Genomic DNA, 17,086 nt, shown 5'->3' with positions numbered 1-17,086 from the left:
ATTAATAAATTAGCTAGACAAATCTAATATGTAATTAAAAATACCATCTTTTATATATATATATATATATATATATATATATATATATATATATATATATATATATTATAATTTTATTCTTATTATATTTCTTCAAATTAATGTTTAGTATATTTGTGATTTTAGAAATAAGAAGTTTGTAATGTAAAGTAACATTTATAATTTAATCCATAGTATTAACATAAATAACCTAATAATTCAAACTTACAATTAGTGCCGAGACCCACTTAATCTCTAAACCAACAATACATAGAGTTGTCGACACCAACACTCAAGCAAAATCCAAAGAGCAGTTTCCTCTGAAGTTTGTGTCGGTTGTCATCTTATGAATTTGTAAGCCTTGATTATCTCTCATCTATGACATCTCATGCGCAAGTATCATATGATTCTCATCTAATCCATAAGTCCCTTATGTTGGTGATTAAATCATACAACAAATTAGACGAATGGTCCTTTAGGTTTTGGATTTTTCCTTAATCTAGTCCCTACGGTACTTTTTCCCCTCAAATAGTACCTATGGACCATAAGTTGCACGCGTTTGGTCCCCGAGTTGGATGTCCGTCCATTCCAACGTTAAGTTGCCCCCATGTGACTTGCACATGAGGATATTTATGTCATTTTAGCCTATAAGACCTTTTCTGAACATATAAATTAACAGCTATATCCATTAAGGTGGCGGGGTTTAGTTTCAGACATTGACTTTACACTCTATCTCTTTCCCCAAGAAAACCTTTTGATCATCCCATCTTCTTCAATGGCAAGTTCTTATCGTCGTCGGCCGTTACAGTTCAACTGATTGAACGGTGTATCGAGGAAAATGGTGCTCACATTGTGGTCTTTACGTCCACGCTACACCCAACCACCTGACCTACGTAAAGAATATGGTAAGCACGGACCTTGTAATGCTAGGTTTTGATGAAATGTAATTTTTCTTTCCTCCATCATTAACATTTGATTGTTATTGAATGTTCACAGGTTCTATTTCAAGCTTTTGCACATTCAAGATAAATCATGGAGGTTCGTTCACAAATACGGTATCTGGAAAGTCATACATAGATGGGCTTATTGATCACTTTGATTTTGTGGACATGGATGTGTTTTCAGTCCACGAGTTAGATGATATGATGGCAGTTTTAGGGTACAATGATGGTGGTATAATGTTTTACCATTTCATGATCCTAGAGACAGACTTGGATAGTGGATTGTTACCCCTTGGCACCGATCAAGAAGTCATTCAGTTGGCAAGGTATGTGCTTAATCATAAGGAAATTAATTTGTACATTGAGCATGGAAATACTAGTGTAGTCCCTTACTTTAAGTCCCCATTGAAGGTTCGTATTGAGGAAGTTGAAGGGAATGATTCTCCTGAAATGAATAGGGTTAGAATGAAAAGGAAATCAATTGGGTCATGTAGTAAAAAGTTGGATTTGAATGAGTCCACTGATTTGTCAAAGTTAATTGTACCCTATGAACCTGTAATCAACAAAAAACACTTAGTTGATCGAGAGAATGATCCCTTTAGGGGGGTACAGTTTGAGGATAACCATGGTAAAAAAGATGTTGACACAGGGGATGAGCACCAGACAAAAGGGGATGTTGATCCAGTGGATGATTATGAGGTAATGGGGGATGTGGACGCAGAATATGGTGGGGGAAAAAATCTACATGATGTTGAGTTTTTTGAGGACGAATACAGTGGAAGTAAGGAAAGTGTTAGTGAGGGTCCTTGGAGTGAGGGTAGTAGGAGTGAGGGTAATATGACAGATGATGAGAGTGAGGACGAAGATTTCTTTGTGGATTTAGAAAATATTGTAGATGATGTGGATGTTGATATGAAAGAATTTCATATACATGTTGATGAAGATGTTAAGTGGGTTAAAAAAACCACCAAAGAAGCAAGTGGTAGTGGTGTTGACTTTACTGAAGGTGAAGATTTGGAGGTCATAGACCCATAATCGTTTGAGTCACCTATTGTAGATGAAGATAAAAACAGAGAGAGGATGTTGAGAGACATAAGAAAGGAAAAAAGTTGTTCTCAGGGTGTAGTTCATCAAAAGGCTTTCACATTAGGAAAGAAGTTCAAAACAAAGAAAGATGTGAAAGAATATATAAACAAACATGCAGTAGAAACCAAAAGGGATTTACATTTTGAAAAAAAATGACAAAACAAGGATTAGGGCTAAGTGTAAAGGAGTGGTCCCAGATATGAGTGGTGGGCCATGGACAAAGTCAAGGACTGGATTCAAGGACAAAACAGTAAATATGAAAGAGGGTAAATGTCCTTGGGTTGTACTGGTGTCTAGACCTAAAGAGACAGATGACTGGGTAGTGAACACCCTAGTTAGTGAACATCGGTGTGTGCAATCAAGAACCATTAAAGCTTGCAACTACAAATTCATTGCAGCAAACATTGTGAAGCAAATTGAGAGTAATCCAACCATTCCAGTCAATGCACTTCAAGAAGATCTCATTCAAAAATTCGAGATGAACATGTCAAGAATGAAGGTACATCGGGCAAAGGAATTGGCTCAGAAGCATGTTTTTGGGGATTTTCAGAAACAATATGCTATTTTGAGGGACTATGGACTAGAGTTGATGGAAAGAAACCCAGGTACTAATGTGAAGATCGATTGTTACAGTGAGCCAAATTTAAATTCTGATATAAGGAAATTTAGGAGAATTTACATTTGTTTAGGAGCATTAAAGGAAGGATTTAAGGCTAATCTAAGGGATTTCATAGGGTTGGATGGTACTTTCATGAAAGGTCCCTATCCTGGTCAAAATTTGACTGCCGTAGGGGTAGATTCCAATAATGGGATATATCCTCTTGCATATGCTCTTGTTGAGAATGAAACCACCAATTCATGGACATGGTTTTTGGAACAACTTGGTGATGATCTGGAACTTTATGCTAATTCAAACTTCACTTTCATCTCAGATAGACAGAAGGTACATATACTTCAATTTAATTTGATATTGTTATTATTTAGTCAACTAAGTATTGAAATATTTAAATAGGGTATCATTCCTACAATTGCCAAACTTTTCCCTCAAGCTGAGCATAGGTTCTGTCTGAGGCATATTTATGAAAATATGGAAAGGCAGTGGAAGGATAAAGAGCTCAAAGATTTGGTGTGGGCATGTGCAACTGCTACTACTATAAGGCATTTTGAGAAAGCATTAGAAGAGTTAAAGAAATTCAAAGCTGAAGCTCATGATTAGCTGATACAGATTCCTCCAGCTCATTAGGCAAGATCTCATTTCTCAGGTTAGTACTTCATCTTTCCTTTATGTTAACATTTACTTGTCATTGTTAGGATTTGTTCTCATTTTGTATTATATGACTAAACAGGGAGGGCACATACTAACATCTTGTTGAATAACCTGTGTGAGGTTCTGAATGGAAAAATACAAGGTGGTAGGGAAAAACATATCATTTATTGTTTGGAGTATATTAGAGAGTATCTGATGAAGAGAATTTGCAATGTCCAAAGAGAGATTGATAGATGCCATAGTCCTCTCACACCAACTGCCACTAGTCTTCTTGATCAAATGAAAAGACAAGCACAAAATCACAGGTGTATTTTCAATGGGGTTAAAACTCAAGTCACTACTCATTGGGGTGATCAGTTTATTGTGAATTTGGATGAAAAAACATGCACATGTAGACATTGGGAAATTACAGGCATGTTATGCTCACATGCAATAAGTGCAATATGGGACAAGATTAAACATGGAGCAAAGAATGTTCCTGAGTTGGAGCATTGGGTCCACCCATGCTACTGGCTAGTTACATGGGCAGAAGTGTACAAACACAAAATTAAACCTATAAATGCTAGATTGATGTGGCCCAAATCACAATGCCCAACCAAGTTGCTTCCACCCAAACATGTTGTTCAGGTATGTCTTCATATATCAATATAACTGAAGTTTTTTAAGAACAACAATTTGATCTTATGTACATTTGTAGGTGGGTAGGCCCAAAAAGAAAAGGAAGAGGGCATATGATGAACCTGCTACACAGGGGCATAAACTGTCCAAGAGGTGGACCACTGTTACATGTAGAAAGTGCAACAACAAAGGGCATAATTCAAGAACTTGTAAAGGTCAAGGTGGCCCTAATGACAAAAGAACTGAAGAAACAGGAGGATAGAAGTGAGGATGGGGGTGTTGTTGAGAACCATTAGGTCTTTTGATGTAATTTGCACTTTACTTCTATGGTTATGTTAACACCTATGTTTATGTACCAAACAATACTTACTTTGGGCTCCTTATTTTGTATGGCCATGCATGTTGACCTTGAATCATTGTACACATAGGTAAACTGTGAAACAATGTCAACTGCTGTTGTGATATACAATAGCATTTTTGTTATATTCTTGTTCTTGTCAACTAGTATTTGTGATATTCAAAGTGTTTGGTCATGCATGTTGAATTGGTGTTCTTGTCAATAATATTTGATTGCACAAAGCCATGACACAATAACCTTGTTATGAAATTAAACCATTTGATTACAAAAAGACTATAACATTAAGACAACATTAACCAGAACATAATTTACTGCAGTCAAACTCAAAAAAGACACAAACATTACATAAACCATGGTACAATTTCCTGTCTTCAGACTCAAAATAAGACCACCAGTACATTAACCCTATGACTACGACACTACTTCTTGCATTCAGACACCACATTCAGAGGCAACTTCGACCATGCTTCAAGTAATGAATTGCAAAAAGACCCCAACTGAAGAGAATGATTAACTTATACATCCTAGCTTGCAGTGTAGCTTGTTGAAGAGATTCTTGGAGCTTGTTCATAGACCTGATTAAACCAGGTATCACTTCCACCGATCTAGGGCACATCGGCTCATCAAACCACCCAGTCCAACCACACCTTCTCTCATTACGAAGACAAGACCAAAATCGCTTTCCAGGGTTGCGATCTGACCAGGAATTGACGATGGCTAGATCACGATTTCCACAAGCACATATCGACATTTTCCCCAGCTTTCTTTCTCTAACAGTAGTAGTGATCGATTAAATTAAGAGGAAGAACAAGAAGAAGTAATATAAGCGTTAATTTATATGTTCAGAAAAGGTCCTTTAGGTTAAAATGACATAAATACCCTCCTGTGCAAGTCACATGGGGGCAACTTAACGATGGAATGGACGGACATCCAACTCGGGGACCAAACGCGTGCAACTTATGGTCCATAGGTACTATTTGAGGGAAAAAAGTATCGTAGGGACTAGATTAGGGAAAAATCCAAAACCTAAAGGACCATTCGCGTACTTTGTTCTAAATCACACTTCCTCCGTCCCAAAATTATAATCCATTTTTTTTATTTGTCCAAAAATAATAGTCCACTTCTAAAAATAAATAATATTTTTACCAAAATACCCCTCATTATTACTCAACCAACTAAGCATTTAATGGAACATTAAATGCAAGGTAAGGACAAAACTATCATTTTATTGTATAAAGTTGTTGATAATTAATGTTTACTGAATCTTTGTGTTTTTTGTCTGTGGACAATAATTTTGGGACGGAGGGAATATTATGGTAGACTAAACTTATATATGTGTGTAACACCCGTTCCCAAGTATTTTCATTTTTCAACCCAAAAATAATATTTCTTACAAAATAGGTTGGCATACATGGAGTGTACATCGGGCGTAAGTCTTTAAAGGGATCACGAGTTTTGCTGAGTACGCAGGGCGTACACATGGAATTCGTCGAGTGTACTCGTGCTGGTACTAAAACCCTAAAATCCGGGGTTATGAACCCTATTTAAGGACATTAACTCCTCTTGGACCTTCTTATGACCGGCCTCCATCCTTAGTAGCCCCCATCTCAAAACCTTAATCCTTGAGTGTGTGTTTTAAAGCTTTTAAGTGATATTTTGGTGTTCTTGGTGGTGAAGGAAGATCATTGGAGAAGTGGTGGTGCATTCAAGCTCTTGGATCCAAAATCTACACATTATTGTTCATCTACAGTATGTATAAAGTTCAAATCTCGAGGCATTTGAGTTGGTCTAATGAGTATGGTCTATTCTAGACCATTTGAGTTGTCATTAGAGAAGTTTTTGAGTGTTTGGTGATATAAAAATGCAAGCTCGGTCTTTTGTATTCATCCATGCAAGAAAAGTTAGGGGGTTTTAAATGGTATTATAAGTTAGGGTTTTTAGATTTGATCTCTCTTTTGAGTTTTGACATGCAAATGCATAAAATTGAAAACTTTATGGATTAGAGTGCTTTTTTAAGGTCAGATGTGAGGTTAGGATGAAAGGCCTTAATGAGTTAAGACCTTAAAGTTGGATTTTGAAGTACTGTTGGTTACGCCGTGTGTAACTTAGGTTACGCCCATCATAGCAGCTTGTCAACAACGTAGTGCTCTACGCCATGCATAGATCTGTAGTACGCCATACGTAAATCAACAAGGGTTTGACTTTTGATTTTTTTAGCTTTTAGGCTTTTAGCCAACTGTGAGGGTTTATTTTGCCCCGTTGAGGATTAGTTTAGTATTTGGACTAGTTGAGCTGGAGTAGTTACCTTAATTGTTAATTAAGGTTAATTGATGTGATTAATAGTTCGGGTAGAAATGTCATTTTGATTAGGTAAAGACATTAGTAGATACCGTGGGCATTAAATTAACAAATAGAATGAAATAAAAATAAAATAACAAAAACTTTTGCACAATCTCAGCCGAAGATGGTGATCAATTTAAGTTGATCACAGAAAAACATAAGCGTAAAAAATTATTTACATCATTGATTGCAACAATTTCGATTCACAAATAAGCACGAACTACTGAACGATTTAAAAAAAAAAAATATCAATGGGGGATGAGATGAGTGGCTGCTAAAGAGGGATCAGATGGTGATGCATGTATTATATATCAGCATTTGATAAAACAGACAAAAAGGGGTAAATAAAATATCATATATATCAATCAAATAGCTAACCACATCACTTCCAAAATTCATTATAACTAAAAAGTTATGAATTTTGTATAACATTTTGAAATCTATTCTGTATAATTGGAGTAGGATTAATCAGATTATGAATATGTCTATCACCATTGAGCAATGCAATGATACAAGGCTCGTAAGACTGAAGCAGGATTAACTCTCATCATATTCAGCCAAAAACGATTTGAATTTGGAAAGTATGATCGCAATAGATTAAAAAAAAAACAGAGAAAAGAATCATGGATCTGAAGCAGCCGAAAAGTAACCCTAATCTACAAATTTGAAGGAGAAGACAAACCACTGTGTTGCAAGTTGTGAATATATAATAATCAAGTTGTATATATAATATAAATGTTATCAAACTTTTAAACAACAAACTTTTTATTTTAGCAATTGACCATAAAAGATAACGTGGAAAGAAAAGGAAAGGATAGGGCTTGGTCTTTAAGATACAGTTTTATAATCGAATTCTAGTGTCGTTTGGTTGCTACTTTGTATTATAAATACATTTACATTTACCAATTAATCCATTCAAGTTATTAAGCTTCGGCTGAGTGCTGCAGAAATTAATCAATCAAGTAGAAGAAAGAAGGATGCCTGGCAAGCCGTGGGTTGATCATTCTAAGGACTTTCCACCCTTGCCTAAGAAGAAAACCAGTATGGCCGAAAAGTATGAGAAGACCAAAGAGGGGGCTATATTTTGGTCTAAGGGGCTCCTACAGGCGGGTTACGCTGGGGCCCAATGGATTAAAGACAAGTATCAGAAAACCACCCCAAAACGCTGATTCTTATTATACTATGTCATCTTTTAATTGGATTTTCCTTGTATTGTATTAAAAGTAACACCATCGATTTTACGGGTTTATTCCATAGTTTCTTGTATGATGATCGAATCTTATCTTATCTTATCTCTATCTTACTTCTTACTATCAGTCTATTTTAGCATAAAATCAGCCCTTGTTGACTAGATTGTATAAAATCAGCCACTTACAGATTTATGTTTCCATGTAAATCGCAAGAAATTAGCAACCGACTTCTATCCAAAATTGAATCCGTTCACTTTAGGAAGCCGAACATATTGCTTGGGATTAACCCTCGTTGTTAGGCTTTCTTTCCCTTTCCCCTTTCTCACGTTCCATTTCTCTACCCAGTTGAATCTGATCATCAACTGTATGTATCCTCAAACCCATATTATTTAGGTAGTCTTGATTCAGTTCTATACGTTTGATTTTCCTAAATTCCGTATATATGTAAATGGATAGTAGTAAACTAGTAATTCAAAAAGGATTATGTTTTACTGCATGGAAACTGTTGGATGAAATGTCTTCAATTTTCGAACTCTTTTAACTTGTCATTTACACTTCACTCTCATTACCGATGTTGTCAATGTAGTTTCTCTTTTATCAATTAAAGCAATATACTTGCATATTCTAAATTAGTTGTTTTATGGAGTATTCAGTATTCATGACCATATATCTACGTTGGTTGGAAACTCAACAACCTCTTTAGGGCTAACTGATATAATGCTTTTCTTGGCCATGTGAGATCTTTCAAGTGCATCAATTCCATTGTGTTATACAGGGTAAACCGCCACATAGGCTTGTAAGAGTAATGACTAATAATTCTAAGAGTAAATTACACGAATGATCCCTATGGTTTGGAGTAATCTGCGTGTTTGATATCTTTTTTTTTTTTAACTCAAAAGATCCCTACGGTAAAATGGTATAGTTTGGTTTCTATCAGACCTAAAATGACTATTACCCTTAATATATATGTTTTAAAACTTTCTATTATTATTTATCATTTTTCAATTTAAAAACAAAATAAAATAAAAAAAAGAATTTCATATATATCCTTCTAAATTTGAAGTATTACGTAAATATCTTTATAAACTTTAAAATTACGTGTATATCCATCTAAAACTATAAAAATTACATATATATCCAAAGTCATTTTTTAATTAGGATTATATCAATTTTATATTGAAGAATTTATCTAAAATTCGAAATTATATGAGTTTACCAAAGTACCATTCCCAAATTAAATCCCTAGGCATATTTATTCAATTACGATTTACACATATCTCTTAAGTCAAGGCATCTTCAATGTATGTATATAGTCTTCTTCATCATGTATCTCCTCTCCATCAGTGCAATCAGTCAGGCAATGTCGTATCTTAAAATAGAGTTTCTTTCCACCTCTTACTATCGTTGCATTCGATTAATTCTGTAATGTTTTTTCTGTCATAGGGGCCAACTCTATATAATTTTTTCCTATAATAAGGACCAATTTTGTAATGTTTTTTCTGCCACAAGGACCAAGTATGTAATGTTTTTTTGCTAGAGATACCAATTCTGTAATTTGTTTTTTGCAACAAGGACCATTCTATAATGTTATTCTACATAGGGAGCATTTTGATAATGATTTTCTGCCACAAGGACCAATTTTGTAATTTGTTCTCTTCCATAGGTACCAATTTTGTAATTTGTTTTTTTTACAAGGAACACTCTATAATGTTTTTTTTACCATTTTTATAATGTTTTTCTGCCATAGGACCAATTCTCTCTCTCTCTCTCTCTCTCTCTCTCTCTCTCTATATATATATATATATATATATATATATATATATATATATATATATATATATATATATATATATGGAAAAGTTATATGGAAAATGAATGATTAGGGCAACACATATTTGAACCAATGAAAACATGACAACACATCACTTCTACAATAACTTCCACAATATATTACTTATGAAGAAAGAAATGGACACGTGTCATTTGATTATTGGCTCCGGTAGATGTTGCCCTAGTTATTTGTTTTCCATAGAACTCATTCATATATATATATATATATATATATATATATATATATATATATATATATATATATATATATATATATATATATATGAAAAAGTGAATATACCCTTAACGGTATATAAGCTTAGGTACCCAAACTTACCATACTACGTCGTTTTGTATCACAAATACACATTGTAATTGTCCAATGTTCTTCTAATTCAACATCTAACATGATTTAATTCCAAGATTTTTATAAATTTTACATTTATCTTCCTCTTACATAATTTTTATTTTTAACTATAATATATATAGCCTAATAGGTGTTCGTAATAAAGATGTGATGTAAGAGGAAGATAATGGTAAAATTTCATAAATCTTGAAAGTAAATCAAATTAGGGGTTGAAGTTTAAGAGCATTATAATGAATATATCAAACAAAACGACATATTATGGTGGGTTTGGGTAGCTAAGCTTATATACCCTTAAGGGTATATTCACTTTTCCCATATATATATATATATATATATATATATATATATATATATATATATATATATATATGAAGAATCATTTGAGAACTCAAGGTTTCCTGAAATCCCGAGAACCAAACCAGGGCCGTTAGATCAAAATAATAAAAGACTAGGATCATTTGTGACATTTTTGTAAATACTTGGGAAAAAAACAATACGGGGGCATGATAATTAAATGATTCAGGGGCACTTTAGTGATGAACTACCCTGAATCAGGTAAACCCCGTCCATCTCTCTTCTCTCTCTCTCTCTCATCCCACCTCCTACCGTCACATCGCCTCCAAAGACGACCATTCACACATGTTCTTCCTCATCATCGTTATTTTTAGTCGCCGTTGATATGGCAATTGGAATCGATTTCTTGCATGGATCTTATGAGTATCATTAGGAAACGCTTGATAGTCTCCAAACTGCCATGGATAACACCGGTATTCTATGTGCAGTTATGCTCGATACCAAAGTAAGTCGTCTCTATTCTCTACTAGATCTCCACTAATCGATCGATTGTTTGCAATCTGTTTTTTGCGTTATCTACACATGTCTAATTCTTGTAAGTGTTTATGCATCTAATATGGATCTAATTTTGACTTCGGTGGTAAAATTGACTACTTCTGATATTGATTCTATCACTAAATGGTGTTCAAAAGTATAATCTAGTTCCCAATTATGTTAGGAGGTTGACTTTTTCATTATCATTTTATGCTATGGTTCGTTGATCTCATCTAATTAGAACTATAAGCTCATCCTCATTGGTCATGGCTACGCCATTTGTTTTCCATTCAGCCGTAAAATGTCGATGCACTATAAAATGTCGTCGCTTCCTCAATTAATCCTCATCGTGGTTGCAGTTGTATTAAATCATTTATTTGTTAATATTTTCCATGTGAGTTTGTCATCTCTCTAAAATTACACAGGTAACTTTTACATAGCAACCTTTTATATTAGTAAAAATATATAATTTCTATCAAATTACAATTAATAGAAAGTTCATGAATCTCTCTTGGAAGTTTCATGTTTATAGATGAAAAATTAGGTGAGGTAGTTAAGAATGAAGATATAACTTGGACATAGAAGGATTTTTATCACCTAAGAGAGTTAGCAGCAAAGGAATCTCTCTTATCCATTTGAGTTTGTTACTACTTGCTATTATTCCCTAAATTATAACTTTAATATATTAATAGTAGGATATATTGGGTATTATTACAGATAGTTGCATCATACACTACAACCAAGGGGGAGACTAAGACAAGCCTTCTGCTGACTTCAGGGTGGTGAGTAGGCAGCATCTAATAGTCACAAACTAGATCACCATTCGGATTCCATTCTGATTCTGATGTATCTCGTCATTTCCACTATGTACCTAAGATTATTTGAACATGGTATAAGACATGTGTTTTGCAGGATTCGGGTAATAAAAGCTGCAATTTGCTGCTTTATGTCGTGGCCAGTGCTTATAATAATGGTGGACATGGAAGGGTTAGTTACAGAACAACTAAGATATTGACAGAAATGAGAAACACAATTAGGGTTAATGATTGCAAGATGGGGCACTTGATCATGAACCAAATCCATGGAATTTTATGTAAGTGCATTTCATGAATATACAATTTGTTTCCACCTTTTCATAAAGTAAACTCTAATGCTTATCCTAGTCAGCATCTACTGGGATTTTTTTAAGGCTGTATAACAATATAACTATCATGCAAAGATATTATTCCTAACATGAAATTTTCAAAATCAGCATGTTGTTTGATGATATGTGAATCAACATTCAAGAGTCAATGTAGACCATAGAGTATATTTTGAAGATCATCTTCATCAGTTATAAATATATGCAAAACTATTCATGCTCTGATGCTAATGCCTCTTGCATGTTCTTGAATTATGGCCTGATGGAGTATGCTTTTGTTTGATTACCAATTTAGATGTTTCTGCCATATTTTTGAATTTAATTGGTTGAAAATCTAGGGTAAATGTAGGAAATAACATGTTATTTATGCTAACTTCATTTTATCACCAATTTAGATCTACGTATACAAGAAATAATATCCAATTTTTTGTACCTACTTTGATTCAATCCTATCATCCTACTTTAATTTCATCTTATTAACACATTGCATTTTAGTAAATTAAATAATATACCATAACTATCCTATTTTAATTTCATCTAATGTTTGATTTGTAATAGGAAAATAATTGTTAAAGATTTGTTAATTATTTCTCAGGTGAAACCAAGATTAGTTGTTGTAAAAGTAGTTACTAAATGACATTTTATACCAAACAATTTGTTCTGAATTCTGAATTTGGTATGATTCACATGTGAATCACATATGATTCACATATGAATCACATGAGATTCACATACTATATTTAAAAAAATATGAAAATTTGATTTATGATGTCAGTTTTTAGACATTTATATTTATATATTAAATAACACAAAAAAATTGAAGATTAAATGAGATTGGTAAGATGACGATCATGTCCTTAATGAATTACTTTTGATCCAACGCTCCACTTTTAGTTCTCAGGTTCTCGGAAAACTATGAGTTCTCAACCGATCTCAACCATATATATATATATATATATATATATATATATATATATATATATATATATATATATATATATATATATATATATATATATATTGCAACAGGGAGCAATTGTAGTTTGACTAGATAATCAAAATGTATGGTTTATGCTTAAAGTTTGTCAAGTGTGGCTTATGCTTATACGTAGTAGCTTATGTTTATGTGCAATAATAATAATAATAATAATAATAATAATAATAATAATAATAATAAATGTGATGGTTACTTTTTATGATGTGCGCAACCCATTTTCCTGCAAAATAAACACAACCCTTTTGCGTGACTTACCTGATATGTAGTTATAATGAACAACCATTTTGCAGATTTTTTAGCTTTTAGTAGAATGTAGTTTTTTTTTTCAAATTTTATTGCAATGTACTTTAGTTTCTCTAAATTACAATCTTTACGGTTAACTAAGATAAACTGATAACCATAACCAACTTAACCAATTCTATAAAAATATATAAGCATGTTTCTAGACAACGTAGATGTCTATATTCCTTGAATAGAGCAGCTATCTCACACCCAAATAAGAACTCCTTCTCCCCTAAGAATTTAGAGATTGGAATTTAGAGAAACTAAAGTACATTGCCATAAAAATGAAAAAGTAACTTCTGAAAAACTAATCATATTATTTGCATGTGAAAAATGAAATTTTATCCTATGAAAACATCATTTTATATATACATGTCTACAAAGGAAGCACTTGTAATATAGAACTCAAATTGCCATAAAAGTTACAACTAAAATTCATTATACAGGAAACACTAGTAATCTAGAAACAATTACACAAATGGTGGTTTTTAGTCCAAGTTTGGAGTCATTTGGTCCCTCCGCAAACACATTACAAAAAAAACGAAGCATAATAGAAGGCACCATTGGACCACCCATTTTGTTCTTCTTCTTACATGAGTCGAATTCTTTTGGGACCCCAAGACTCCAACGTGCTCACCAAATTTAACTTGATGGTTTAGTCGGAGAGTCAGCTGAACCTTCCCATGAGACGTCATTGACTTCATTTCCATTTCCCCCCGTCTCTTCTTCTCTAGAGAACAAATATTGTTATGTTAGCTTCATAATGTTTCTTTTAGACATTTTGTCAAACATTTTATGTGCAAAAATAAAGAAACCCGAATATATATAGAATCAAGTAAGCATGATAATACCCAACTAAAGATGCAATACTAGAATTCATGGCCCGAATCAATACCATCAATACATACACAATTCTAAAACACAGATTTTAAGGAAATTTACAAAAATAAATAAATAAATAAAATAAAACAAAATTCTAAGAAACTACATATATATAACCTGGTTAGGGTGGACACATCACAGACAATGGGATAATTTATGTTGAAATATCAAGAAATGACCACGATTAGAGTAACTATTGGCTTCAAAAAATCCACAACCCGAAACGTTTTTTTGTCCTATTACGGTGAATTCCCTTGCTGAATGGGTTTCTATAGGAGATGCATTCTTGTGACGGAGAAACAATTGAGCACACATAGAGAATCCATTGGAAAATATTGAAAATGTAGAGAACTTATTTGATTGTGAAGCTTGGAATTATTGGAGATTAAATCATATATATATATATATATATATATATATATATATATATATATATATATATATATATATATATATATATATATATATATATATATATATATATATATATATATATATATATAATTAGTTTATTTAGTTCCTTATTATAGATGATTATTTACCTTGTATATCTCCTAGATTAATGTTATATATATATATATATATATATATATATATATATATATATATATATATATATATATATATATATATATATATTAGTTTATAACCCGTTGGAATCACGGTTATAGAATTAATTAAACTTTTAAAATAAAAACGAAATTATTAATAAATTATTTTAAATAAATTATTAATTAAGAGATTTTTTTTTAGTTATATAAATTTTAATCATTGATTAAAATAAATATGTATTATTATATCACTTTATTATTTGTATTAAATTTATTTTAATTTTTATTCTAATGTTATTAATTTAATGTAATTAGAGTGATAAATTTAAAATTTGAAATGGAGAATCAATAGGTTTACAAATGACATGCATTAATAAATATAATATTGTGACACATGGCAAAAAGAGAATAAAATATACCTTAATTAGGGGGGGCTAATAAGATGACACATGTCAAAAGGAGAATAAAACTATTCTTTTATTAGATAGGGATATATATATATATATATATATATATATATATATATATATATATTCCTCTATTCTTCAATAAAATTCATTGGGAACAATTATCCCATTATCACATGGTATCAGCCTAAATACCGATCCCTAAAAAAACAACCCTAACCCTCGTTGCTTTCTTCTTTCTTCCTTTCATCTTCTCTCTTCATCTCATGATGTATTCTTCTGAATCTTCTTTTTCCCTAAACAATCTCATCCATATGCTCACCATTAAATTAACATCATCAAATTACCTCCTATGGCAAAATCAAATTACCCCACTTCTCCTTCATCAAAAGTGGATGTGTCATTTCGATGGTTCCTCTACTGTTCCGCCATCCACCACCCTAGTCGATGGCAAAGAAGCCCCAAACCTAGCCTATGATGCTTAGGTGGAACTTGATCAGAAGGTTCTTCTCATCCTTCAATCCTCCTTATCTGAAGAATCCATGACAGCGGTACTAGGCCTCTCTTCACCTCGTGACGTATGGAAAGCGCTGGAGTCTGCTTACAGTCATGATTCACAGGAGCGATCACAGAACCTCAAGGATTCTTTGCGTCAACTTAAAAAGGGTAATTTATCTGTCTCTAAATATGCTAGGAAATTTAAATCCATTTGTGATAAACTTCAGGCGATTGGTAAAGTTGTTCCCGAAGGTTTTTGTGTGGCTTGGGACTGACTTTTGAAACATTCTCTACAACTCATCGAGCTCTGCCCACCAGACCCTCCTTTCGTGTTCTTGTTACTCAGGCATAGGTCCATGAATTATTTATGACATCTTTACATGAAACTACTATCTCCCTTATTGCTTTTACGGTTGCTTCTTCTCGTGGGAGAGGGAGGTCCAACTCTTCTGGGCGATCAAACTCTCAGGAAAATTCTTCCTCTCGGTGTCGTGGTAGACAACCACCTTACTGTCAATTATGCCAACATGATGGTCATTATGCCACTTCTTGTCCAGACTTGGGTAGTTATGCTCAGAAATCTTCATAGTCGGCTACAAATCTAGCCCAGGCCTTCCATGCCGATTGCAACATCACCGATTCCACTCCTGATTGGTGTGTGGCTTCTGGTGCGACAACCCAAATCGACAAGGGAGCCCCCAGCTGTGTAGTCAAACCCTTACCTTAAATGGTTCATCGAAGAGATAATTCTCTCTAATAATCTTGGACTAGGATTTGTGAGGATCAGTAGGAATAGATACATAGGAATGTAAGCCTATGTGGATTTAGTATGGTAACAATTGGGTTTTCGGATCTGATATTTAAGAAATATTATCCTATCAATATTATGTATCTCACCAGGTTTCCTCAACCTGACCCACTCAGTTTATATGAATGACATGTATCAAGACTTAAACTAGTAGAACTTGATTAGGATGCTGAGTGATTAAGAGACAACATGTACTAGTATTCAAGATTATCAAGTCTTTACATTGTAACTTATGTATTTGTATTGATTATGACATCCTTAGGGTTTTAACGTTTTGGAAACAAACATTTGTAATCAAAATGATCTTTCTTAATGAGATTTTTCGCAAATATAAATAAATGATTTTTAAAGCGTAAAGAAAAGTTTTAATTGGTTATGAAAATTAGAGGATGTCACATGAAACACAACCTCTATATATGTTGATCGATATGTTTCCATTGTGAATAGCTCAATTCCGTGAATACCGCCATTGCATGAGAACAAGGTATACCTGACAATTATTGCCTTTTCCCACACGTGCAACAACGAGATTCCAAGTTTACTATACCATTTTTCATTTGGTCATTCACCTCATATCTGCTTTGATCAATCTACTATACCCAAAAATCGGAGGATTTGTTGATCCTCCTATCGATAACCTTCTGAGCATACTCACTAATATCCTTTTTGCTTTCAAC

The 17,086-nt window shown here is 33.1% G+C and overlaps 1 protein-coding gene and 1 long non-coding RNA gene across 2 annotated transcripts; one reads left to right on the top strand and one right to left on the bottom strand.

The window, feature by feature from the left end:
• Positions 1 to 2,244: 2,244 nt before the first annotated feature.
• On the top strand, positions 2,245 to 3,261 carry LOC145051841 (uncharacterized). The gene is made up of 2 exons (XM_078999669.1): positions 2,245 to 2,988; positions 3,058 to 3,261. The coding sequence occupies exons 1-2, from the start codon at positions 2,245 to 2,247 to the stop codon at positions 3,259 to 3,261; spliced, it is 948 nt and encodes a 315-aa protein (XP_078855795.1).
• A 10,381-nt stretch (positions 3,262 to 13,642) lies between these two features.
• Positions 13,643 to 14,512, bottom strand: LOC145067595 (uncharacterized). The gene is made up of 2 exons (XR_013688863.1): positions 14,263 to 14,512; positions 13,643 to 13,993 (listed from the first exon to the last, which is right to left on the bottom strand). It is a non-coding gene; the product is annotated as an uncharacterized LOC145067595 (long non-coding RNA).
• Between the last annotated feature and the right edge of the window lie 2,574 nt (positions 14,513 to 17,086).

Source organism: Lactuca serriola, chromosome 1 (assembly GCF_051521515.1).
Source record: "Lactuca serriola cultivar US96UC23 chromosome 1, Lser_US96UC23_V15, whole genome shotgun sequence".
NCBI lineage: Eukaryota > Viridiplantae > Streptophyta > Magnoliopsida > Asterales > Asteraceae > Lactuca > Lactuca serriola.
The sequence above is the reverse complement of the archived record's forward strand: the minus strand, read 5'-3'. Positions and strand labels throughout refer to the sequence as shown.

Coding starts and splice junctions, on each gene's coding strand:
- LOC145051841 (XM_078999669.1), top strand. CDS start 2,245: ATGAGTGGTGGGCCATGGACAAAGTCAAGGACTGGATTCAAGGACAAA. Junction 2,989..3,057: donor TCATCTCAGATAGACAGAAG/GTACATATACTT, acceptor ATATTTAAATAG/GGTATCATTCCTACAATTGC.